At 39.4% G+C, this 27,892-nt stretch overlaps 1 protein-coding gene across 1 annotated transcript; it reads left to right on the top strand.

Annotated features, from left to right (window-relative positions):
* The first annotated feature begins 22,029 nt into the window (after positions 1 to 22,029).
* Positions 22,030 to 22,545, top strand: LOC142535163 (uncharacterized). The gene is made up of 2 exons (XM_075641702.1): positions 22,030 to 22,192; positions 22,361 to 22,545. The coding sequence occupies exons 1-2, from the start codon at positions 22,030 to 22,032 to the stop codon at positions 22,543 to 22,545; spliced, it is 348 nt and encodes a 115-aa protein (XP_075497817.1).
* The last annotated feature ends 5,347 nt before the right edge of the window (positions 22,546 to 27,892 follow it).

The following is a 27,892-nucleotide window of genomic DNA, read 5'->3' as shown; positions in this document are numbered from 1 at the left end:
AAACAGTAACAAAAGGATGATCAATCATCAATACTAATGGCCCGTGTAGCTAAACACGGGCCTAGGTCCAATCCTAGGAAATGCAAGGGATGCAAATGCAACTATTTCATTAGCTTCCAATATTTACTGTCTTCGATCTTCTAATCTCATGGCCACCATCTTCTAATCTTGATCTTCCACTATACTAATATTACAAATAAATATCCATGGCAAATAGGGATACATCTCATGGGGTGGGAACGGGCCATAAACCAAGCCCACTTTAATTTGATAATTTTACAATCATTCAACACAAATATCCTAGCATAACCCTAGCAAATTGGGCTGGGCTTTTGATCATCCTTCATGCATAATATCACATATCATATACTATCAATTAATTATCACAATAATTAATTGATCCAATATTATATATCTGATCCAATAAGTAACCGCCACGATTATAACTAAATTAACAAAGTATACACACCTTTGTCTACTTTCAAATTAATATTTATAACCGAATTTCTGTAAATCACCATTTACTATAATATTTAAATCAACTTAAAAATATTTATTCATGAGAAAATATTGCAACTTTTGTAATTCTAACTTAAGGGTCCAAAACTTATTTTCACCAAAAACATTTTGGCCCATTTAAAATTCACAAATATGTTAGTCATCCAATGGCCCAACAACTCAAGGCCCATGAACACTATGATATTCCAAAACACTTTTGAAAACCCGAGTCGTCATCGCCGTCGCCGGATTCTGGCAACAAAAAAATTTTTTTTTAAAAGGAACCGTCGGGTAGCCCCTCGGCTGCCATTGCTGCCCGAAATGGGCAGCCCTTGGGCAGCCCGGGCGGCCCGAAACAGGCAGCAACAAGCTCCCGAAACAGAAAAATTTTCGGCCTCTTTTGTTGCAAAATTTTGGTCTCATGCTTAGAAATCAATCTCAATATAACATCTTGTAATTGCTACACAAATCGTAATCTTAGCTCTGATACCACTTGAAATGGGATCGTTTACGGTGACCGAAGCGCACGGAAGTTAAAATTTTGATTTTTCATGGAATATTTTTGGCCACCTCATAATATTGTGTAGCAAATACAACAAACACCAAATATCATACATAGGGTGTTGAGAAGTTTACCTATCAATCTCAAGGATTGATGTAATGGCTCCAACTTTGTTGTCAAACAACAAAGCTCTTCAAGGCAAGACAATCTACAAGCTTCCTCCTTTGAACACTCCTTGTTCAAAAATCAAGCCACCACTTGCTAGGTAAATCCTCTCTTAATTTGCAATAGAAAATTAAGAGGTTTTCAAGGAGAAGAATATTTCTTCCTCAACACTTGAAGAAGAAAAGAAGAAAAAAACTTGGAGAAAAAACCAAGAAACTTTCGGCCAAGCTAGTGTAGAATGAGGGAGGGAAGAGTTGTCTTGGTAGTGCAAAAAGTTGATCCAAAAGTTGCATGCCATGCATTATTTTAATCAAAAGTATTCCCCACTCTTCACCTCCCAAGCATGCATGTGACTTGGCTTGTAACTATTACAAGTCCCATGGACTATTTAAATTGTCTCAAACATATTTGAGCCCATTAGACTTTACTTGATTTTACTCAAACTACTAGTTAAATAATTATTTCCAATTGAGCTCTACAAGACCCAATGTTATTTAATTAATTCAACACTTGAATTAATTTAATTATTTGGACTCTACTAGGCCCACTAGTGTTTAATTAATTCAACACTTGAATTAATTTAATTTAGTCCATAATATGTTATGAAAATCACAATTTTCAAATAAATTATTTACTTGACCTATTTTTAATTTAGGAACATTCATAAATTAAAATTACATTTCTCTCATAGAAGTCATACTTCTATTTTTCCTCAACGCTTATAAACTCATTTATAAGCCTTCACACTTGAACTATTTTTTACTTCTCACCGGGATCTAGAAAGCTAGTACTTGTGTGGCCCTCAATGTTCATTGATACAACTAGCCGTTGGTTCACATCTCGATGTGATTCGGACTAAACATGTCCTTATATTAGCATACCCAATTGCTCCATTCTACTTATCAACTCCTTGATAACAAGAACGTCAGAACTCAAGTCTGATAGTACCCAACCAATCATGTTAAACGCCTAGCAGCATCGCTTACATGATTCCCTAGGTATCAAATGATATTGCTGCAAGAACCATTCAATTATGGTTCGTACAGTACGGTCCCTTCAACTCATATATCCCCGACCGATTCGACAACCATTGGTTTATCGAGAGTTGTCAATGAATCGATACTATGTGTCATGTCGTAGTTGCATCGATGGTGTAATCTATGAAACCCTTTTCATAATTACCACCATACTCTGATCAGAGATTTCAACCTACATACATGAAACACATAGGATATCCATACCCGAAGGTAAGCGGTGAATCCCAAACTACAATGCATCGACTCCTATATGTTTTGATAGAACACCCAACCTTGCCACCTGATGACCCATGAGAGTTGGTATACAAGTCAAAGTGTAATTCTAGCACATAGAGTCTCAATGTTGTCCCGGGTCATAAGGACTAATGGTGTACAACCATAAACTAGGACATTTCCACTCGATAACCACTTGGAAAGTCCTTTTATGGAGGGTTGTTCATGCACTATACAAGGACTTATCTGCATGTTCGGACATCACAATGTCCCCTACCAATGAAACATGGTACTCACATGGCAGATACTAGTCTCGAACTCGAGCGGCCTATATCCTTCATAGTGGCGCTGAATCGAATAGGAACCGTTTAGATATACAGTATTACAAATATGAGTTTCATGATACTCATCATATGAGCATCTCATATTCTTTCTACTATTTGTATATTCAAGGGCTTTATCTTGCAACTAGCATGAGTATACAGATAAAGAAGTGTCCAAACGATAAATTCAAATATTATTAAAATAAAGACTGTTTATACATAGAGTTTCATTGTGAACACTCGCCAACACTTGGCTCGACGTGCACCTACTCTAACATGGAGTTGATGGTGTCTATGATGCTTATCGAAGACATTTTTTCACTCTTAAGTAGTCTTATTATGCACCATCAATGACTTTTCAGCCTATGGTAACCTTAGTGGATGTACTACACATGGTTATTATGCATGCCCAGTATGCAAAGAAGATACTTGATGAAAGAGTTCGATGTAATGGAAACATGGAAATCATCTACACCATTATCTGGGTTCTTTGTTTGACAAGCTTTCTGACATAAGGTGTGTTTTCGGAAAGAAGATTAGTGTGAAAGGTAAAATGAGAAAGAAGCAAAGGACAATAATTGGGAAGATAGTAAAGAAGAAAAATATTTTGGATCAACAGATTTCAGAAAATGTTGGAAAAGAAATCAATTTTTTTCAATCTTCCTTATTGGAAACACCTGCATGTTAGGCATTGTCTCGATGTGATGCACATAGAGAAAATGTCTTCGAATCTCTCATTAATATTTGATGAATGTTAAAGAAAAAACCAAGGACAATGTGGCAGCTAGGTTGGACATTGTTCAATGGGAGTTAGGCCTGAATTGGCACCTAAATTTGGTGAAAAAAGAACATATCTTCCTCCTGCTGCATGCCTCATTCACAAAAAATAAAAGTTCAAGTTTGTCAGTCGATAATGGATATAAAAGTCCGAGAAGGTTTCTCATCGAACCTGAAAAATCTTGTGTCCTTGTCTGAGTGAAATTGATTGGCTTGAAATCTCATGATTGTCATGTTCTAATGCAGCATTTCCTGCCAATACTCATACGTGATGCGTTACCAAAACAGTTAGATATGCCATCATAATGATTATCTTCTTCTTCAAAGATATTTGTTGCAAGGTGATAGATGTAGCCAAGTTGGATAAGCTGCAATCTGACTTGGTTGTTTACACTCTGCTTATTTGAGCAGTATTTCTCCACTTCTTTCTTCGATGTCATGCTCACTTAATAGTTCATCTTGTTCGAGAAGTTCGATTATGTGGACCTGTACTTCCGGTGGATGTACCCGTTTGAAAGATCCAAGAAGGTGCTTATAGTTATGTAGGCAGTAGAAAACATCCTGAGGTTGCATTGTTCAGAGATATTCAGCCGAAGAAGCAATTGAGTTTTGTTCGGAATACCTAAATGACCTTGATCCTATGGGGTCCCTCAATCAAATCGCGATCCCAAATCAAACATTCCTGGCTTGTTAGCATGCAAAACACCATTATAGTGCAACAAGTTGACCTTCAACAAGCACATTTGACTGTGCTGGAAAATACAGAAAAGTATCTCCCAGCATTATGTAAGTGTATTGCATTAATCTATAATTCTGCACCCATGTGATTGTCAATATTTAATATACAACACAAATTGCTATATAAATATTTCCACTGTGAACATAAATATTTCCTGAAGTCAATGTTTCCGAAAAAGAGAAAGATGAAAGGTGGTACAAGATTCTCACAATAGAAGTTCATTGACTGGTTTCGTGCAAAGGTTAGGTGGATAAATCTGCTTTATGCATTTTGCGGTGAACAATTTGTAGCTAGTATTTTAATCACCCTATTCTAATTGTATAAATGTTAGGTGGATGCTGAAATAGATAGCTGCAATGGTGGAACGACATCAACATTGACATGGCTGGCTCATGGTCCCGTGGGCAAGTCATTAAGTATAGTAGTTACGTGATAAATGGCAATTTATACCAAACAAAGGCACGGGATGATGAGAGAGTTTGCCAAAACAGTGGGGTTTCTCTAGTTGCTAGCACAATGCTTGTCTGTAGTGCCAAAGATAAGAATCCCTTGATGACTGATGTGACTTTCTATGGAGTGATTGAAGAAATATGAGAGTTTGGACTATCATCAATTTCAAGTTCCTCTTTTCAAGTGTGCGGGGTTGCAAATGACAAAGGAGTAATCAACAATGATGAATGGGATTCACCTTGGTCAATATGACCAAATAGGGCATAAGAATGGCTCATTTGTCCTTGCAAGTCAAGTCAATCAAGTCTTTTATATTGATGACCCATTACAAAAAGGGTGGTCAATTATACTCCCTGTGCCAAATCGATGTTACGAGGGAGATGATGATGGTTGGACTAGTATTCCTGATTCTCGACCAATTGATGACGTTGATACTCATTGTATTCCGGCTCATGAAAGTTACTTTAGATCAAAAATTGAGGGTGGCTGGGAAACGAACAAGAAAAATGATGTTTTTCACTTTTATGTCATATTTTTGTTGCTATAAACATAACCTCATTGCTATTATTTAAGTCATGTTTATTATTTATGTCATGTTTCTACAAGTCATGTTTATTATGTTATTATTGTTTCTGTTATTATTTATGTCATGTTTACATGTCTTATTAGAATTATTGTTTATGTTATTGTAATGGTTAATGTTATTGTGTAGGTTTTAACATTGGTTTCATTCATGTAAATATGTAGAAAAAGCTCAATGTGTGGGGACCCGGCTCTAACTCAATTTTTTTTGGGATTAATTCGATCTTTACTAGAAAATATGGGTCATAAAAAAAATTTCTTTTAAACATTATAAACTAATGTATATAATCATACACCATACACAATGTTGTCATATTATTGATTCCAATAACATTCACATGTTCAACTACAAGTATTGTGAAGGCCTAAAACTCCTTTCTTGAAAATTTGCGGAAAATTAAAAATTTTTTTTTAAAAGAACTTAAATGGCCTCATTCATAAAATCACTGGTGAATCAAGTTCAATATTTCAAAATATTGCAGCGGAAGAAAATAAAGTTTTGCCAACAAAACGATTTAAAAATATCCAACGAATGATAAAATTGTTTGCGAAAAAAAAACTGCTGCTCTGAGGTCCTCGGGTGCCACTACTGCCGACCCAAGCTGGCTCACTGGTCCCCGCCCTCGGCCCTGGCCTCATCAGTACCTACAACAATCAAGTCTAGTGAGCCTAAAGACTCAGCATGCATATCGCAGGTAACGAGTAAAAATCTGAATTTAAAATATGCATGAGTTAACATATCCTGTCCTGAGGCATACTGAAAATAATCTGTACTGAGCAATATAATACGTGCATAACTGAACTGGAAATCACTGTAAAAATATTTGCTCCTTGGAGCCTGTACTGAAATATCTGGTAAAATTTTCTGTTGAGATTATGTTTTACGCCTGTGGCCACTGCACTAAGCTGAACTGATCGGTAACTGGCTACCGGGGAGGCTGAAACTGAACTGAGCTGGCCGGTCACTGGCGACCGGGTGGTACCATACTGAACTGATCGGTCACTGGCGACCGTATAAAATAACACTCCCACATAGTGAATGAACCACAAGCCATATCGCATAAATCTCAAAAATAATCATTTTCTATTTAATGCACGTAAAATAATTAACTGGCGTAATGAAAATTCCTGTAATTTTACCAACTGGATTGGATTGGATCGTTCCCAGGCTCGCTGCAACCTAACTGTGCCATGAAAAATATGCAATAGCTTAAACTTGACCAACTATGCAATTTACGTTCAAAAGATGCGACTATGACGCCTAATGACTTCGCATTTAATCATGACTCCGAGCCAACCTGAACCGACACTGAACCGACGTATAGTCATGATTAAAATATGCTGAAAAATCATAAAATAATGCTCCTAAAATGATAGGGTCGAAATCTAGGTGAATGGAGGCCAAAACACGAAACGCTCTGTCGAGAGGTCAATTTGGCACATTGCACTGTAAATTCTCGTACGACCTCAAAAATGATCCAAATGACAAAACGGTCAAAAACATGACCTTCCCAACTCAATGAGGCACTGTCCAGTCCAAGGCCATGGGCTAAAAGCCAACCAAGAACTCAAACAAGCCTTCTAAACGACACAGCAACTTGCTGTAATTTCCAGCAGCTGCGAAACTACAAGACTCGCGTTGGTTTCGAGACTATCGGCCATTAGGGGCGTGAACCACCAACCAGAGACTCTTACAACATCCCAAGGAATGATTTGAACCATGGCTAAGGGCCCTAGGCCAGCCACAATCCGCATGACACCATAACTCAACCGAAGGGTCCAACCGAGAGCAACGTGCATGCGTGGGTAGTGTTTTATGCTATGATCGATGTCTTGCGTCGTTCCAGTGGCCATTTGATTGACCATGGCACGATCTAGACATCTAGGAGCATGATATGAACCGTGGCTAAGGGCCATAGGCCAACCAAGATCAACACCAAGCAAACACAAACCGAAACCAAAAGCTGTCCAACCGAAGTAGCCGAAGGGGTAGGGGGCTGTTGTGATGTTTTGATTAAAAACCGATGAACCATGGACCAAGCCACCAAAAGGGCAACTTAGTCACGTCTTAGACATGCTAGGGAAGTGATCCAACCATGGCTATAGGCCCTTGGGGCAGCCAAGATCAGATCCTTCCTCCATGACAAGAAACTGAATTTTCGAACAACATTTCTGCACCTATGGGGAGGTTGCTGTCATTCTGAATTTCCAGCAAGCATGGGGCTGGTTTGAATGAACCAACATGGTCCTAATGTATCCTACTACATGTATACAAGCCGCCTTGGGAGCCTGGAGTCGATCCAATACCTGAAACTCACAAAACAAAAGAAACCGTGAAGCTTGCCAAGGAATTCGAAAATTCTGCATGTGTGGTTTCAAATGTTTTGACATGGATCTCGATTTTTACTTGAATAAACATGATCATGTACTGAAAAATAAATGATAATATGACTTGATTGAGGTTTGAAAGATATCTAGACATGCCTGGTTTCGTTTCGAAAGAAAACGAACGAAACGACGACGACGCGGCACGGAGGAGGTGGAGCGCTTCTCTTGTCTACCTTTCTTGCTCTCGATTTTTCTCCCTTTCTCCCTAGCTATTATTCACGTTTTTTCTACACTGAAAATGGATATGAATGATGAGGTATTTCGGTGGTGAGGGAGGGGGAGTGATGGTTATGAAGGTGAGGAGAAGGGTGCACAATAATAGGATCATATCAAGACCAAGTCTTCCCAAATTTGAATTTTGAATTATGGTTTGATATCAAATGAGTTGGTGGATGCTTCTAGGAGGTAGTGGCCGAAATTTTGCTTATTTTCTAGTCTAGGATATGTCCATTAATTAATTAAATTGTGCTCCCAAAAATCCTAGAATTATCCTACTAATTACATGCAAAGAATTGGTCAAAGTTGATGAGTTGGAAAATGAATCTTCTAGCAACTAAGGGTGGCCGAAAATGCATGATAAAATAAAGGGAAATGTTGATTATCTAGTCAACTAATAATTCTCGAAAGCCTTACTAATCCTTAAATAATTTAGTGAGCTAACCCCTTAATTAAATAACTTAAATGAGTTCATTTCTTAATCACCTCAAATAATTAAATTAAATCCTCAAACCTCCCTTACTAGCTTAAATGAACTTGGTTGCTAGCTAAATTAACTTCTGGAAATATTTCTCGAATCTTAAATTCTATCTCAAAACTCCGACTCCGGTCCGGCCTCACTGAAAATACTGAAATGCTAAAATCAATCTGCTGAACTGAAATAATGAAATAATTAACTTCAAACAAATGCATTTAAATAATCATGCAATGAAGTCAATTAAATTTAAAAATCTAGAATTATGCATGGCTTATACGTCTACTGATTTACGGGTTCTACAATCCTCCCCCCCTTAAATAAATTTCGTCCTCGAAATTAGAACTCACCGAATAACTCAGGGTATCGACTTCTCATCTCCGGCTCAGACTCCCACGTAGCTTCCTCCTCTGAATGGTTGAGCCATTTGACTTTGACTCGCTTAACCAACTTGTTCCGTAGTTTCTTCTCCTGTCTGTCTAGGATCTGCACAGGTCTCTCCTCATAAGATAAGTTCGGAGTAAGCTGCAACGGCTCGAAATTCAGCACATGCGAAGGATTTGCCATATACTTCCTTAGCATGGAGACGTGAAAGACATTGTGTACTCCGGCCAGATTTGGCGGAAGAGCCACACGATACGCTAGCGTCCCAACTCTGTCAAGGATCTCAAACGGTCCAATGTATCTCGGACTGAGCTTCCCTTTCTTGCCAAATCTCATGACACCCTTCATAGGTGCCACTTTCACGAAGACATGATCGCCCACTGCAAACTCTAACTCTCTCCTCCGCTGATCGGCATAACTCTTCTGTCGGCTCTGAGCAGTCCTCATTCTATCACGGATCTTGACTACTACATCTGCTGCCTGCTGAACAATCTCTGGACCCAACTCTGCTCTCTTCTCCTACTTCATCCCAATGAACAGGAGATCTACACTTGCGGCCATACAGCGCCTCATACGGAGCCGTACCTATAGACGACTGGAAACTGTTGTTATAGGTGAACTCTACCAATGATAAGTTCGACTCCCAATTCCCAGAGAAATCAATGACGCAAGCACGGAGAAGATCCTCTAAGATCTGAATAACTCGCTCCGACTGTCCATCTGTCTGCGGATGGAAAGCTGTGCTAAACAGCAACTTCATACCCAAAGTCGAATGCAAACTCTTCCAAAACGAGGAAGTGAATCTGGGATCTCTGTCGGATACGATAGAAACTGGAATACCGTGGAGTCGGACTATCTCTCGGATATACAGCTCTGCATACTGAACCATGGTGAAAGTCGTCTTAATAGGCAAGAAGTGCGCTGATTTGGTAAGACGATCTACAATCACCCAGATAAAATTCGATCCTCTGGCTGACCTCGGCAATCCGGTCACAAAGTCCATGGTAATGTTCTCCCACTTCCACTCGGGAATAGGAAGAGGCTTGAGCAAACCTGCTGGTCTCTGATGCTCGGCCTTCACTAACTGGCAAGTCAGGCACTCGGATACAAAACGCCTGATGTCCTTCTTCATTCCTGGCCACCAATACAATAGCTGCAGATCTTGGTACATCTTCGTACTCCCAGGGTGAATGGAGTACGGGGACGTATGGGCCTCTGATAAGATATCTGCTCGGATAGAATCACTGCTAGGAACCCATATCCTATCTCGGTATCTCACAATACCGTCGCTGACTGAATACAAAACACTGCCCTTGGCTTCATCTCTCTTCTTCCACTGTGCCAACTGCTCATCTGCTGCCTGACCGCTGCGAATACGGTCAATAAGAGAGGACTGGATAGTCAAGGTAGACAAACGAGGAACTCTACCTCGAGGATAAGTCTCAAGATCAAACCTCTGCATCTCAATCTGAAGAGGTTTCTGCATCGTCAAATGAGCCATCACTGCGACTTTCCTGCTCAAAGCATCCGCAACTACATTAGCTTTACCCGGGTGGTAGCTAATGTCACAATCGTAGTCTTTCACAAGCTCCAACCAACGCCTCTGACGCATGTTCAGCTCCTTCTGCGTAAAGAAATACTTGAGGCTCTTATGGTCGGTAAAGATCTGGCACTTCTCTCCATACAGATAGTGCCTCCAAATCTTCAAAGCAAAAACTACGGCCGCTAACTCTAGATCATGGGTAGGGTAATTCTTCTCGTGGATTTTCAGCTGTCGAGAAGCATACGCTATCACTCTCCCATGCTGCATCAAAACTGCACCTAAACCAAGCTTCGAAGCATCGGTATAAAGGACAAACTCACCAGATCCTGACGGTACAGCCAAAACAGGTGCTGAGATAAGAGCTTGCTTCAAAGTATCGAAGCTCTTCTGACACTCCTCGCTCCACACAAACTTCACATTTTTCTTTGTCAGTGCTGTGAGTGGAACGGCGATAGAGGAAAATCCTTGGATGAATTTTCTGTAATATCCTGCTAGCCCAAGGAAACTGCGGATCTCGGATGCATTCTGAGGCACAACCCAATCTCTGACTGCTACAACTTTTGCGGGGTCTACCTCAATGCCACTGCTAGAAACAATGTGGCCCAAGAACGCCACCTTCTCTAACCAGAATTCGCACTTACTGAACTTTGCAAATAATTTGTGCTTCTGCAATGTCTGCAACACTGTGGTCAGATGCCTGCTGTGCTCCTCCCGACTCTTGGAGTAGACGAGAATTTCATCTATGAACACTATCACAAACTGGTCGAGGTACGGCTGAAATACGCGATTCATTAGATCCATGAAGATCGCTGGCGCATTCGTCAGACCGAACGGCATCACTAGGAACTCGTAGTGGCCATAACGAGTCCTGAAAGCTGTCTTCGAAACATCAGCACCTCTTACCCTCAACTGGTGATAACCAGAACGCAGATCTATCTTGGAGAAAATCGAAGCTCCCTGCAACTGGTCAAAACAGATCCTCAATCCTCGGCAGTGGGTATTTATTCTTCACTGTAACCCTGTTCAACTCCCTGTAGTCAATGCAAAGCCTCATCGAGCCATCCTTCTTTTTCACGAATAAGACTGGCGCGCCCCATGGAGAAAAGCTCGGGCGAATGAACTCCTTGTCGAGAAGTTCCTGGATCTGCTTCTTAAGCTCTGCCATCTCTGTCGGTGCTAGTCGGTATGGCGCTTTGGATATCGGAGCCGTACCTGGCATAAGCTCAATGGAAAACTCCACCTCTCTCTCTGGTGGCATACCAGAGACGTCTTCGGGAAAAACGACTAAGAAATCTCTAAATATCGGAACATCTGAGGCTGACTGGCTGGGTTCCTTGGGGACAGATAAAAAGGTTGCTAGAAATGCCCGACACCCTCTATGCATGAGCTTCCTAGCCTGAACATAAGGAATAATGTGCGGTAAAGAAAAGTACCTGTCCGGCTCAAATAAGAACTGCTCCATTCCAGGCGGTCGGACAAGAACGGATCTCCGCTGGAAGTCTATCAACACTCTGTTCCTCAATAGCCAGTCCATCCCTAGGATGATGTCAAATTCCGGCATCGGTAGCACAATCAGATCCGCATAAACAAGATTACCGTGCAGCTCAAGGTCTATATCTCGGATAACATTGGTAGCTGCCATCTCCTCGCCTGACGGCAACACTACTGAAAAGGCTGTATCTAGCCCAATGGTCTGGATCTTGAGAAAGTTTGCAAAGACCTCCGAAATAAATGAGTGAGTGGCCCCTGAATCTATCAAGGCCTTGGTAGCGGAACCAGATATAAAAATTCTCCCTGAAAGAGCGGAGCTCTAAGTTGAATCCCACTACAAGATCTAAACTTATAGACATGCAAAGGTCTAGGTTCCTCTAGCTTAATTCCCCGAAATAAATCTGAGTAGAGCATGCAATCCTATAACAGTTCTAAGTTCAAAATCTAAATCCCGATTCCCAAAACGCGGAAATTCAAATAATAACTTAAAGTTTAGAGGTACCTGTCAACAACATAGTCTCCGGGTTGGTTTCCGCGGCATGGAGAGCAAAAACTCTGCCTTGGGTAGGCAGATTCCTCTGAGGACACTGCAGCAACATGTGGTCTGGACTGCCACACTTAAAACACTTTCCTGAGCCAGCCATACATGCTCCAGGATGGCGACGTGAGCACCTGGGAAAGACTGGGTGCTCCTGAGTCCTCGGGGCTGGGCGTCCCCGCTGCTGCTGCGCTGCTGGCCTCGGTTCCTGGGCGGTCCATGAAAAGGCCTCTTATTCTGCTGCTGATGCTGATGAGGAGGAGGGCGGTGCGGTGCCTGGACTGGGCGCTTGCCCTGGCGATCCCTCTCGATATCTCGCAGATCCTGCTCTGCGGCTAAGGCCTTGGAGACGGCAACCTCATAAGTAGCAGGGTCAGATACCCTAACATCCCGGCGCAAGATCGGCCGTAAGCCCACCAGGAAGTGCATCAGCTTGGCTCTGGCATCATTCGCTATCAGGGGCACAAAGTGACAGCCCCTCTCGAACTTACGGATAAACTCCGTAACCGACATATCCCTCTGTCTCAGACTCATGAACTCGGTGGTCAGCCTGGTGCGAACCTCCTCAGCAAAATACTTGGAGTAGAAAACCTCCGTAAAGCGGGTCCAAGAAAGTGTAGCCAATGTCAGGGCTACCGAAGCTCCTTCCCACCATAAGCGGGCGTCTCCAGTGAACAAGTAGGTGGCACATCGGACTCGGTCTGCGTCCCCCAGCTCCATAAAATCGAAGATAACCTCGAGGGATTTGATCCATCCCTCGGCAACCATGGGGTCAGATGCCCCAGAGAATTCCTTCGGGCGCATCTTCATGAATCGCTCATACACAGCCTCGGGCCCTGTCGGCTTGGCTGCGGCTGCAGCTACGGCTGCGGCATTGCCCCCCGCAAACTGTGCGAAGAACTGTGCCATCCCAGCTAACATCTGGGCACTCATGTCCGGTGGGGGCGGTGGAGGAGGTGGTAGGTCTCCCTCCGGTCTATGCTCCTCTCTGTCCTCTCGGCGAGGCTCCTCCTCTCTGTTGCGCTCTAAAATGCGTCTAGGGGGCATACTGTTCCTACATAACCCATACGTAACTAACATGCATAATTCCATAATTTATTTTAAATGAACTCTGAAATACTGAAAATCTGGAAGCATGCTGACAAACTAATTCATGCTTTAACTAAAATGCTGAACTGAAAAACTTACAGACCAAAGGCGTGGCTTCGTGAGCTTCTCGCGGTCAGTAGTAGTGAAACCCTATACAGAACCACCGCTCTGATACCAACTGTGAAGGGCCTAAAACTCCTTTCTTGAAAATTTGCGGAAAATTAAAAAATTTTCTTTTTTTAAAAGAACTTAAATGGCCTCATTCATAAATCACTGGGGAATCATGTTCAATATTTCAAAATATTGCAGTGGAAGAAAATTAAAGTTTTGCCAACAACAACGATTTAAAAATATCCAACGACTGATAAAATTGTTTGCGGAAAAAAATTAACAACTGCTGCTCTGAGGTCCTCGGGTGCCACTACTGCCGACCCAAGCTGGCTCACTGGTCCCCACCCTCGGCCCTGGCCTCAACAGTACCTACAACAATCAAGTCTAGTGAGCCTAAAGACTCAGCATGCATATATCGCAGGTAACGAGTAAAAATCTGAATTTAAAATATGCATGAGTTAACATATCCTGTCCTGAGGCATACTGAAAATAATCTGTACTAAGCAATTATAATACGTGCATAACTGAACTGAAATCACTGTAAAAATATTTGCTCCTTGGAGCCTGTACTGAAATAACTGATAAAATTTTCTGTTGAGATTATGTTTTACGCCTGTGGCCACTGCACTAAGATGAACTGATCGGTAACTGGCTACCGGGGAGGCTGAAACTGAACTGAGCTGGCCGGTCACTGGCGACCGGGTGGTACCATACTGAACTGATCGGTCACTGGCGACCGTATAAAATAACACTCCCACATAGTGAATGAACCACAAGCCATATCGCATAAATCTCAAAAATAATCATTTTCTATTTAATGCACGTAAAATAATTAACTGGCGTAATGAAAATGTCCCGAAATTTTACCAACTGGATTGGATTGGATCGGTCCCAGGCTCGCTGCAACCTAACTGTGCCATGAAAAATATGCAATAGCTTAAACTTGACCAACTATGCAATTTACGTTCAAAAGATGCGACTATGACGCCTAATGACTTCGCATTTAATCATGACTCCGAGCCAACTTGAACCGACACTGAACCGACGTATAGTCATGATTAAAATATGCTGAAAAATCATAAAATAATGCTCCTAAAATGATAGGGTCGAAATCTAGGTGAAATGGAGGCCAAAACACGAAACGCTCTTTCGAGAGTCAATTTGGCACATTGCACTGTAAATTCTCGTACGACCTCAAAAATGATCCAAATGACAAACGGTCGAAAACATGACCTTCCCAACTCAATGAGGCACTGTCCAGTCCAAGGCCATGGGCTAAAAGCCAACCAAGAACTCAAACAAGCCTTCTAAACGACACAGAAACTTGCTGTAATTTCCAGCAGCTGCGCAACTACAAGACTCGCGTTGGTTTCGAGACTATCGGCCATTAGGGGCGTGAACCACCGACCAGAGACTCTTACCAACATCCCAAGGAATGATTTGAACCATGGCTAAGGGCCCTAGGCCAGCCACAATCCGCATCACACCATAACTCAACCGAAGGGTCCAACCGAGAGCAACGTGCATGTGTGGGTAGTGTTTATGCTATGATCGATGTCTTGCGTCGTTCCAGTGGCCATTTGATTGACCATGGCACGATCTAGACATCTAGGAGCATGATATGAACCGTGGCTAAGGGCCATAGGCCAACCAAGATCCACACCAAGCAAACACAAACCGAAACCAAAAGCTGTCCAACCGAAGTAGCCGAAGGGGTATAGGGGCTGTTGTGATGTTTTGATTAAAAACCGATGAACCATGGACCAAGCCACCAAAAGGGCAACTTAGTCACGTCTTAGACATGCTAGGGAAGTGATCCAACCATGGCTATAGGCCCTTGGGGCAGCCAAGATCAGATCCTTCCTCCATGACAAGAAACTGAATTTTCGAACAACATTTCTGCACCTATGGGGAGGTTGCTGTCATTCTGAATTTCCAGCAATCATGGGGCTTGTTTGAATGGACCAACATGGTCCTAATGTATCCTACTACATGTATACAAGCCGCCTTGGGAGCCTGGAGTCGATCCAATACCTGAAACTCACAAAACAAAAGAAACCGTGAAGCTTGCCAAGGAATTCGAAAATTCTGCATGTGTGGTTTCAAAATGTTTTGACATGGATCTCGATTTTTACTTGAATAAACATGATCATGTACTGAAAAATAAATGATAATATGACTTGATTGAGGTTTGAAAGAAATCTAGACATGCCTGGTTTCGTTTCGAAAGAAAACGAACGAAACGACGACGACGCGGCACGGAGGAGGTGGAGCGCTTCTCTTGTCTACCTTTCTTGCTCTCGATTTTTCTCCCTTTCTCCCTAGCTATTATTCACGTTTTTTCTACACTGAAAATGGATATGAATGATGAGGTATTTCGGTGGTGAGGGAGGGGGAGTGATGGTTATGAAGGTGAGGAGAAGGGTGCACAATAATAGGATCATATCAAGACCAAGTCTTCCCAAATTTGAATTTTGAATTATGGTTTGATATCAAATGAGTTGGTGGATGCTTCTAAGAGGTAGTGGCCGAAATTTTGCTTATTTTCTAGTCTAGGATATGTCCATTAATTAATTAAATTGTGCTCCCAAAAATCCTAGAATTATCCTACTAATTACATGCAAAGAATTGGTCAAAGTTGATGAGTTGGAAAATGAATCTTCTAGCAACTAAGGGTGGCCGAAAAATGCATGATAAAATAAAGGGAAATGTTGATTATCTAGTCAACTAATAATTCTTGAAAGCCTTACTAATCCTTTAAATAATTTAGTGAGCTAACCCCTTAATTAAATAACTTAAATGAGTTCATTTCTTAATCAACTCAAATAATTAAATTAAATCCTCAAACCTCCCTTACTAGCTTAAATGAACTTGGTTGCTAGCTAAATTAACTTCTGGAAATATTTCTCGAATCTTAAATTCTATCTCAAAACTCCGACTCCGGTCCGGCCTCACTGAAAATACTGAAATGCTAAAAATCAATCTGCTGAACTGAAATAATGAAATAATTAACTTCAAACAAATGCATTTAAAATAATCATGCAATGAAGTCAATTAAATTTAAAAATCTAGAATTATGCATGGCTTATACGTCTACTGATTTACGTGTTCTACAGCTTGTGTGTTTATTTTCTTTTGTGTGTTTATTTATTTATTTTGTGTTTATTTATTTTTGTAGTTGTTTGCTTGTTTGTTTATAGTCATGAAAATTTTTATTTAAAATGGCCAATGATGAGAAAAGAAAAATGTTGCATTAAGAAGAAAAGTCATGTATTACATTCATGTTAATCGATCAATTTGAAATATTTAGAGAACAATCATGAGATTTGGTAAGTTTGAGACTTATAATTTCTATACAACTCTTTGATTTTTTCATTTGACATCGAAATAAATTTTTGCAAACACATATATGATTGAGGCAATCTTATTTTATTTGGGCCTATTTATATTGTTCATAAATATTCATTTGAAGCCCTCTTGAGCCTATATGAAAAAAAGAATTGTGTTCTTGAAATTTCTTGGAAGCCAAGCACTTTTCTTTTGAGATGCATTGAGACACAATTTTCACGATGATTAGATTCTATTTTGTGTTGGTGAATTGAGATTTTGTCTAGAACTATCCAAACATCACTCAAGGCGAAATACGGACAAATTATGATTTAGGTGATTTTTGGATCGATTGAGCCGTTCAAGCTACCAAATAAAAAGAATTTATCATTTTTGTCACCTCTTTGAGCTTAAATGAATCCGAATGGCACACGTTAATATGTGTAAAAGACCCCCATTCGATGTTCTTTCAAATATCCCACATTTACTACCCCGTTGAATATCTTAAACATTAATTTCCTACCTTCTCAAGGGAGTAAGAATTCAAAGGATCAAAGAAATGAAAATTCTCCTACAAAAGAAAAGAAAAATGAATGATGTTACATTGATGAAGTTGGAGAAAAATGGGAGAAAAAGAGATGAAATAAATAAAAAAATTGGAGATAAAAGAAAAAGTGGAGTTTGCAAAAGAAATAAAATTCAACTTACTCCCTTATTTGAACTCCTAATCTTTATTTGTAGCCATGAGCCAAGGCCTAACATTATAACCATTGAAAATCCTATTAACCTAGTCATAGTTGTCCAATATACTAGTGGAGAGTGATTGGGAGGATCTAGCTTATGGACAATCGATAAACACTTTCATTGAGTAAGAATCTTGATCAATTTTACACACACCTCATTGTATCAAATATTTATTGGGTATCCCTTTCTTGAATGAATATTGCTTTGAACCAAATTTTTACCGGAAAAGACCTCTTGATTTGTGTTTGTAAAAATTGAAATTGATTGAGAATGTTTTGAAACATGAGTTGAAGAGATTAGAAGTTAAGAAAATTAACCGATTGCATGATTTTATCCGGATGAACAAGTGGTTGGATTGATTTGAATTGTGAATGCATGAAGACTTAGTTAAAATATCTTGAGGCCAAGTTCTTTAAAATATTTCATGACTTGTTTGTTTGTGTTGTTTTGTTTTGCTCGGGACTAGCAAAATCTTAAAATTGGGGAAATTTGATAAGTGCAATTTATTGTACTTTTATTACTTGTTTTTAACTTGAAATTTTGTTATTCTTGAGCAGGTTTTATGTGATTTGTTGTTGTTTTTGTTGTTGTAGTTTGGAAGCTTAGAATAGAATTTGGAGTAGCAAATTGTTGAATTGGAGTAGTGCAAAAGATAAAATGGCCGAAGTATGACCGCACCCGCGGTATCATATGGACCGCACCCGCGGTCCCTGAAGATAGAAATAAAAGATTCTGCCGAAGCATGACCGCACCCGCGGTCCTTCTTTCACCGCACCTGCGGTCACTGAATTTCGAGACTGAAAGTTTCTCCGAAACAACACTGCACCCGCTGTCCTTCGCAAAACATAGTCCGAAAAATCTGTAACTTTGTGGACTTCGAATAAAAAAAGAGGAAAATGGTGTGCTGCGTGGGGAAGTTTGTCTGGACTATAAAAGGCTTCTATTATTCACCATCTAGGGTATTGGGGAGCAAAGAAAAGGAGAGGAGGCTACAAATAAAGGATTGAAGCTCAAGTTCATCATCTTTGGAAATCTATTGCACATTTCTGGACAGAAATTTCATTGCACTCCAAATCTCTTGTTCTAAGTTCTTCTTTCGTTATTTTTATTTGATATGTCTTGTTTAAGATTCATGTGTTGTTGTGTTTTTTTATTATGAACTAATTCTTATTTCTAGAGGAATGATGGAACAAAACTAGACACCATGTGTTGGGATTTATGAATTATGCTATATAAGTTTTCCTTATTGTTCATTTGTATTTTTCCAATCTTAATGCTTTCATTTTATTGGTCATATCTTGAATGATTCTTATGTTTATAATTTATCACTTGGAAAAGGGAATTTATAAACAAGAAAGGGAAATATACATCGATGGTATTTATATAGTTCGGGAGGACATATATTGCTATTGAAGCAATTAAAAGAAGTTATCGCTTATTGTGTTATTTAATTATAGATTGTTGACGGGGACGTTACAATCCTTTGTTAGATAATTAGTATCTACTTAGCACTCGAGAGAGGGAGTAGATAATTTAGAATTCTTGGCTAATGTATAATAAGGACATTTATAATATAGCTACACAAAATAACACATGGTGGATAGTTGCGTGAAATCGGACCTCTAGATCTTTTATTTCATAGTTATTTGTTATAAAAAGTTTGGTGTTATAATATAATTAAATTTATTTTAAATTTAGTTATTGGTGCAAACAAATCTGTCAATTGATTTTTTTAAATAAAATTGAGACTATTTTAATTGCAAGCATTAATTTACATTTAAATACGTACTCCTCGTGGGATCGACACTTGTACTCAATAATACATTTTATTACAACTTGACGTTGTGCACTTGCAAGCAATTAAGAAATCACGCGACAATCATCAACCAGTGAAGTACCATCATTTATCAATTCACCTTCCACCACATATTGCTCAACACTCGTGTCAAGAACCAGCGTAGTATTATCACCCTCAATCTCCCCAACCTCAACTTCATATTCAGGTTCAACAGATGATTCTACTATGGCCACCTTATCACGTGGACATTGATTGATATCATGACCAATTTCTAAACACCAACAACATATAATATCACAAGTACTAGAATTTGAGTTTTTACTTGTACCTTGATATTCATATTTGCTAGCTTCAACTCTCGACTCATTCTTTGGCCTAGCAATGAGTTTCTCTTCCAAGCTTGTCCTCCACGTGGATATCAATGACTCCCCATGCAAACCACGTTCACCTCTTATGCCAAATCCTCTATCTTCTTCACATCCCCTATCATAATCACTTTGTAAATACAATGATCTATTCCTTCCAAATCTTCTACGTTGCCTATCCTCATCATATTGCCTATCATGTATTTCCTCTTCTTCGCACCTCCTATATTTTTTTCGTAGAGGCTTAAACTCCTTCTCCCATATTCTATCCAACCCTCCTAACATGGTTTGAAATTGACGATCGTCAATCATTATACCTGCAAGAAAAAGGTTAGTATAAAACAATAAAAGATAAGTTTCCTCACCACGAATCCTCACTGGTCACTCCAATGAAAATTCACTCGACTCTCCTTTTTTTTCTCTTTTTTCTCACTACAAAATACTCACCGGTCACTCCAAAGAAATAACGCTCGCACTCAAGTGTTTTCACTCAAATTTGATAGTTCTTTCTAAGATGTGCTCAAGCTTTGTACTTGTATATCAAACCAATCAGATTCAACTCGTGGACACTCGCAACTGTCTCACTTAGACTGTGCAAAGCCAAGAAATTTGATATTTTTTTTATTGTACTCGAAAATATATGGTGCACTCGAAAATTCCAAGGAACAAACACGGAATTTTCGAAAATTCACAGATCCACAAAAACTAAGAACGATAGGATAACGCAGATCTGAAAACAGAAACGAAAGGATTACACAGATCTGAAAACAAAACAAAGGATAACACGGATCTGAAAACAGAAACGAAAGGATAACACTGATCTGAAAACACAACGAAATTTTATAAAGATCTGAAAATAGAAACGAAATGATAACACAGATCTGATAACAGAACGGATTTTTTTATTTTTTTAGACAGATCTGAAAATGAAGAACAAGATACTTACTTGAAATCAATGATCCAAAGCTCTGATACCAAATGATGCGAATCCTCGTACGAATGAAAGGCAAGCACGAATATAGAAATCGCACCCTCAATTCAATAACAAACAAGGAACGATTATGTTGTTCCTATCTTTTGAAACAAGTAACGATTTTGTGATATTCACCTTTAAGCGATTATAACTTAGCAACAAAAATCAACGATAAGAACAATTGAATTTCATACGAACCTTCAAATAACTTGTTTTGACAATCCGTGCGAAAACAATCGACAAACGCCACAAAGATGAAAATCTTTGATAAGTTTGATTTGTTTTTCTTCTTGTGAAGAACAAAGCTAAAAGCCTTGAAAATTGAGAGAACCTCAAGTTTTTCTTATATCATTCAATAATGTTTCGTTCATAGTGATTACAAGCATTAAATAAACAATAAAATACGAGAAAAGTTGTGTGAAAAGTCATAAAGAAAGTTGTGAACAATTTCTACACGAAAGTGCGCCAAAAGACCGCGGGTGCGGTGTAGCTTCGGCAACAGACCGCGGGTGCGCTAATGATTTGACCGCGGGTGCGGTGCAGCTTCGGGAAATTTTCTTAAATTTGCTTATCATGGACAGCGGGTGTGGTCCCTGCTTTAGCGCGGGTGCGCTGGACCTTCGGCAATTGCACTTGAATAACATTACAAAGACCTCCAATATTATTCCCATGATTCCCAACCTCTTCTAATTTAGTCATCCAATTTGTAGATCCTCCTTGGTAGTTCATCATGAGTTCTTGAAGTGCTTTTTTAAACTTCTTGCCACGTCCCCTCGTTATAGGTCCTTCGGTATATTCTTTGTTGAATTCCACCACTTGCTTGAATATGCTTGATTCATCATCTTTAATCACAATCAAGCTTGAAAGCCCGCGGCAACAACGCATCTTAAATCTCCTTTCAACCATTAGCACGTAACACCCGGTCAGATTCGTATCATCATGGGATACCCGTGTCGATTTTTTCAGATCGTAATGCAAGGTTTACATCTGAGTTTTGGAAAAGTTTCCATAGAACTTTGGGTACAAAGTTGGCCTTTAGCACAGCCTATCATCCTCAGAGCGATGGGCAATCAGAGAGAGTTATACAGATTTTGGAGGATATGTTGAGGACCTGTACTATTGACTTTCCTGGTAGTTGGGATTCGAAGTTACCTCTTGTCGAGTTCACATATAATAACAGCTACCAGTCCTCGATTGGCATGGCACCATATGAAGCATTATATGGTAGGAAGTGTAGATCACCTTTATATTGGGACGAAGTAGGAGAAAGGAAGATGTTGGGACCCGAGTTGGTTCAACAAATGGTTGATGTAGTCGCACTGATCAGACATGGAATGAAGACAGCTCAATCTCGACCGACAAGTTATGCAAATGTTCGAAGAAGGCCTTTGGAATTCAATGTAGGTGACCATGTGTTCGTTAAGATAGCTCCCCTCAAGGGAGTTATGAGGTTTGGAAAGAAAGGTAAGTTGAGTCCTCGCTATATTGGACCTTTCGAGGTTCTGGATAGGATTGGTGAAAGAGCGTATCGATTGGCTTTGCCACTGGATTTGGATCGAGTTCACAATGTCTTCCATGTTTCAATGTCACGGAAGTAATTGTCAAATCCATCCCATGTTCTTCGACACGAAGCATTGGATCTTTTGCCTAATCTGAGCTATGAAGAAGTGCCGGTTCAAATTATTGACCGCAAAGTTAAGGTGCTAAGGAACAAAGAAATTGGCTTTGTTAAAGTTCTTTGGAGGAATCATGTGATTGAAGAGGCTACATGGGAACCAGAGGAAGAGAAGAGACAACGTTATCCGGATTTATTTTGAAGTAAGAAAATTTCGGGGACGAAATTTTTATAAGGGGGGGAGATTTTAATATCCCAACCTTTTATCTTTCTATTGTCAATGATGTTATTCTATGGTTTGGTGTTATGGATATATGATTAAGTTATTATTGATCATGGTTATTGATATGGTTTATGAGTATAGTTGATGGAAGGGTTGGTATTGCATGTTATAGCATCAATATGGTTATTGCATTGTATTCATGGTTATTTATTGTATGGTTTTGGTATGGTTAAGTAGATGGTTGTGTGTTTGAGGAGTTGTTGTTGTCATGAAGGTATAATGTTGGGAGTTGGATTGATGGTTTGGATGGTTTGAGCCAAATATGTTTTTGGGGTGCAGAAACGATATGAAAATTTTGGTATCTGTTACGGTTTTTAGCATAATGAATGGGATATTGTCCAAATGGCATGAGGCCAATTGCATTAGAAATTAAGATCCAAGGCTACAACTTTCTTATTTTGAGTTTTGTTCAAAGAGTTGAGAAAGATGAGTCAAAAGTGGCCCGAAGTGTGTCGTGTGTTTCGTTGTTCCTACACTGACACATTTTCGTAGAATGGGTATAACTCTTTACTCAGACCTACAAATGACCTGAAATTTGGGGAGCTCACATAGGGCTACAACTTTCATGATTACCACTTTGGCTAATTCGCAAGAAAAATTGCAGTTTTGGCCCCTGGCAGTGGGTACACGGACCCCTGCACGGGGTCCGGGTCTTGCCATGAAAAATGAGTGATTTCCCGAGTATACACGGACCTTTACACGGAGGGGGGCACGGGGTCCATGTATTTGGCGTAGAAAACATATTTTTAAGAGTTTCTAAGCCAATAAGTTAGTCATTTCTCTCTTCCCTCTTGCAACCATCGACTTAGGAACTAGGGTTCTTCATTTCTTCACTTAATTCCTTTCTTTCAAAGGTTTGAATCTTCAAGTTGGAGGTGTGATCTTCATATCCTCAAGAGCAAGTAACCAAGGTAAGGGAATTTATCTTTTGGGTATTTGGTTGAAGTGAAGGGAATGGTGGTTTAGGCCTGAATGGTAATTTATAGGTTGAAGATGTGTAGTTAATGGTATATTCTTGATCTTGTGTTGTAGGATCAACCACCAAGAAGCTATCACAACAAGTTCTATTGGTTGTAAGTGGGATTTTTTTTTGAATGCATCTCATGGCCTATATGTATGATGAATGATGTTGTTATTGTTCCTAGCTCCTTTAATCCATTGATTATATACTTGTTATGTAATGGTTCATTGATTGAAGGAAAAAGAAAGGAATTTTGATGTCAATTGCTAAGAAAGGAGCTAGTTCTAATTACATGCACACCACATGTTTGATACAATGATTCAATGGTTCTTTTTATGGCTTGATAATTATATGGTAGTGGTGGTGCTTCTAGCACTTCTAAACCCACATAACAGAAGTTGATCAACATTTAACATGTACAGTGACTGATTTTGACTGAAATGTACATGTATACCATCGACGGATGACTTATCAATGCCATACAAGGAAAATGAAAGAAATGGTTGATAGAATGCCATCTTATAATTGTTAACTATATATTCCATTGAACGATAGCATTTCCTATGGTTTTATTGTAATGATTCATTTCTTTACACTATTGTATATGTAATTATTATTGAAAGTTCCACTTACTGAGTTTTGTAAACTCATTCCAGTTATGTCATGTGATGCAGGTAAAAAGGGATAGCGATAGAAGTGTCGATGCATGGAAGGTGCATGTGCCAAAGCTTGGAGAATTATATTTTGTTAAAATGGTTTTGAGTATTGCACCTTGGTTCATGTTTTGAACAAGAAAATTATGTCACATCTTTTGTCAAACACTTGGTATTTATGGAGATGGGATTTATGTGTATTTTGGAAAGAATGTTTGTGGTAATGTTTATTCTGTTTGCTTGGGAATATTTGGTAAATCTATATATTGGTGCAAACTTTGCCAAAATTTTATTAATTATTACTTTTCTCCAAATCTTTTATAAGGCTTCCGCATTATTGCATTTATAGTTTACTGTCATGGTTAAGGGTGTTACATTAGAGGTGAATATCACACATTCAAACTTGATTCAAAAGATCGGGACAACAACGATTCTTTGTTCGTTATTGAATTGAGGGCGCGATTCGATTTTAATCATGTTTGATATTCGTTCGTACAAAGATTCATATCACATACTATCATCAATAAAATCAATAACCACATGTCCCATAGTCTATGAAACATAAACAATATAAGACAAGTAACTTAAATCAATTCATGCCTTGGACTCGACTCGTATCTAACTCTAGGGATCCTGGTGTGAATAAGACGTCACAGTCTGCCACCTACCCTCCCAATCGCGGTGACGGTACGTCTTATTCCTACCTAGACTTCGGTCCTGTCTGTATCGGATGTCTACAATCGGAGTACGTCTGCTCCTATGCGTCGATACAACAGAACATCTAGAAATTTGGCAATTCTGCCAATGACTCTCCTATATTAAATGCTTGAATATAAGTCTATAAACAAAGCACAAACATATCAAAATATAAACAATCTAGTATGTGATTTTGGGAAACTCAAATCAAATCTAATTCGAGTTGTATCTTCCCGAATCAACATGAATTATACCTTTCGTTGTTCAATCTTTATCGATGTCGAAGTTTTGATGTCGAAGCTTGTCAAGACCAATCTGAAATGACATATTCAAGATGCATTCTATCAATCTCTAACTCGAATCAATATACATACGGATCAATATTCAATCTCGGTACATTCCGACGACATAACGGCGTAATCTTGCGATACTGGTCAACTCAAACATCAATAATCAATAACCATAACTCATAATTCTCATCATAGCAAAATCTACTGTACTGAAATCTGCATATACTCAAGTCAAAACATGCTGAAACATGAAAAAGATTGCATATCATATCCGTTCTCCGATCCGGTTGCGAATATGAGTTCGAAATAATCATAAGAACACATAATATCAATCAAATCTGATTTCTCCCAACATCATATTGCCAATTCAAACAAGAACATAACAAAACTTACATCCTTTAGAAGCCTATGATGCAAGGAGCTCAAATATAAGTTTGGATCGAAAATCGGATGGTTAGATGCTTCACAATCAAATCTCTAAGATGAAATGAAGTTTGGAGGGTTGCTGAATGTTGTTCTCGGTTCTCAGCTGCTGAAAATGAAGGAAATGAAGACACTTCACGTATATATTGCATGTCTAAGGGCAAATGGCTTAATCTTTGCTCAACACATCGCACCGCAGGTGCGCTATCTCTGCACCGTGGGTGCGCTGAGCCTACTGTAATACTTCCACAAATTCAAAAGACACGACCGCGGGTGCGCTCCTGTCTCGGTGCGTCTACCGCAGGTGCGGTGGCTTTTATACCGCGGGTGCACTGTCTCTGCTGCCCCAACAATATATTTTACAACTAAAATCGAATCGCAACGTCTTCCTCGCCCTTCGATAAATACATCAAATCATGTATTAATAAGTTCTGCTACCAATTCACATCTCGGGCATTACATTTCTCCCCCTCTTAGATATGAGTCTGTCCTCGAACTCGCAAGCAATCAATCAAAACAAGTAAAAGAAGCAATATAATCAAAAAATGAATAGTTACTTACGTCATGAAAATAGTTCTGGATATCTCTGTCTCATTTCTGATTCTGTTTCCCTAGTCGCTTCTTCAATGCCATGACGACTCCACTGAACTATCACAAGAGGAATAGTCTTCGTCCTGAGCTGTTTTCCTTCCGATCAAGAATCTGTAATGGTTGCTCAAAATAACTCAGTGTATCGTCAAGCTCGGCCTCGTCAGGCTGAATGACATGAGAAGCATCAGGCATGTATTTACGCAGCATCGATACATGAAAAACGTCATGTATCCCATATAAAGAAGGAGGAAGTGCAACACCCTTACCATGGACAATAAACTATAAATGCAAAGTTTGCACCTAAATATATATTTACCAAATATTCCCAAGCAAACAGAATAAACATTACCACAATCAATCTTTCCAAAATACACATAAATCCCATCTTCATAAATACCAAGTGTTTGACAAAAGATGTGACATAATTTTCTTGTTCAAAACATGAACCAAGGTGCAATACTCAAAACCATTTTAACAAAATATAATTCTCCAAACTTTGGCACATGCACCTTCCATGCCTCGACACTTCTATCGCTATACCAAGTGTACATTTCAGTCAAAATCAGTCACTGTACATGTTAAATGTTGATCAACTTCCGTTATGTGGGTTTAGAAGTGCTAGGAGCACCACCACTACCATATAACTATCAAGCCATAAAAAGAACCATTGAATCATTGTATCAAACATGTGGTGTGCATGTAATTAGAACTAGCTCCTTTCTTAGCAATTGACATCAAAATTCCTTTCCTTTTCTTTCAATCAATGAACCATTACATAACAAGTATATAATCAATGGATTAAAGGAGCTAGGAACAATAACAACATCATTCATCATACATATAGGCCATGAGATGCATTCAAGGAAAAATCCCACTTACAACCAATAGAACTTGTTGTGATAGCTTCATGGTGGTTGATCCTACAACACAAGATCAAGAATATACGATTAACTACACATCTTCAACCTATAAATTACCATTCAGGCCTAAACCACCATTCCCTTCACTTCAACCAAATACCCAAAAGATAAATTCCCTTACCTTGGTTACTTGCTCTTGAGGATATGAAGATCACACCTCCAACTTGAAGATTCAAACCTTGGAAAGAAAGGAATTAAGAGAAGAAATAAAGAACCCAAACTCCCCAAGTCGATGGATGCAAGAGGAGTAAGCAAATGAATAACTTAATGGCTTGGAAACTCTTAAAAATATGTGTTCTACGCCAAATACACGGACCCCGTGCCCCCCTCCGTGTAAAGGTCCGTGACACTCGGGAAATCACTCATTTTTCATGGCAAGACCCGGACCCCGTGTAGGGGTCTGTGTACCCACTGCCAGGGGCCAAAACTGCAATTTTTCTTGCGAATTAGCAGAAGTGGTAAACATGAAAGTTGTAGCCCTATGTGTTCTTGAAGCTTCACATATTTCAGGTCATTTGGAGGTTTGAGTACAAATTTATGCCCATTCTCCCAACATGTGTCGTTGCAGGGACAATGAAACACACGACACACTTCGGGCCACTTTTGACTCATTTTTCTCAACTCTTTGAACAAAACTCAAAATAAGAAAGTTGTAGCCCTGGATCTTAGCTTTCTAATGCAATTGGCCTCATGCCATTTGGATCAATATCCCATTCATTATGCTAAAAACCG

Source organism: Primulina tabacum, unplaced genomic scaffold (genome assembly GCF_025594145.1).
Source record: "Primulina tabacum isolate GXHZ01 unplaced genomic scaffold, ASM2559414v2 Contig833, whole genome shotgun sequence".
Classification (NCBI taxonomy): Eukaryota; Viridiplantae; Streptophyta; class Magnoliopsida; order Lamiales; family Gesneriaceae; genus Primulina; species Primulina tabacum.
Note: the sequence above shows the minus strand (reverse complement) of the source record. Positions and strands in the feature narration are given on the sequence as shown.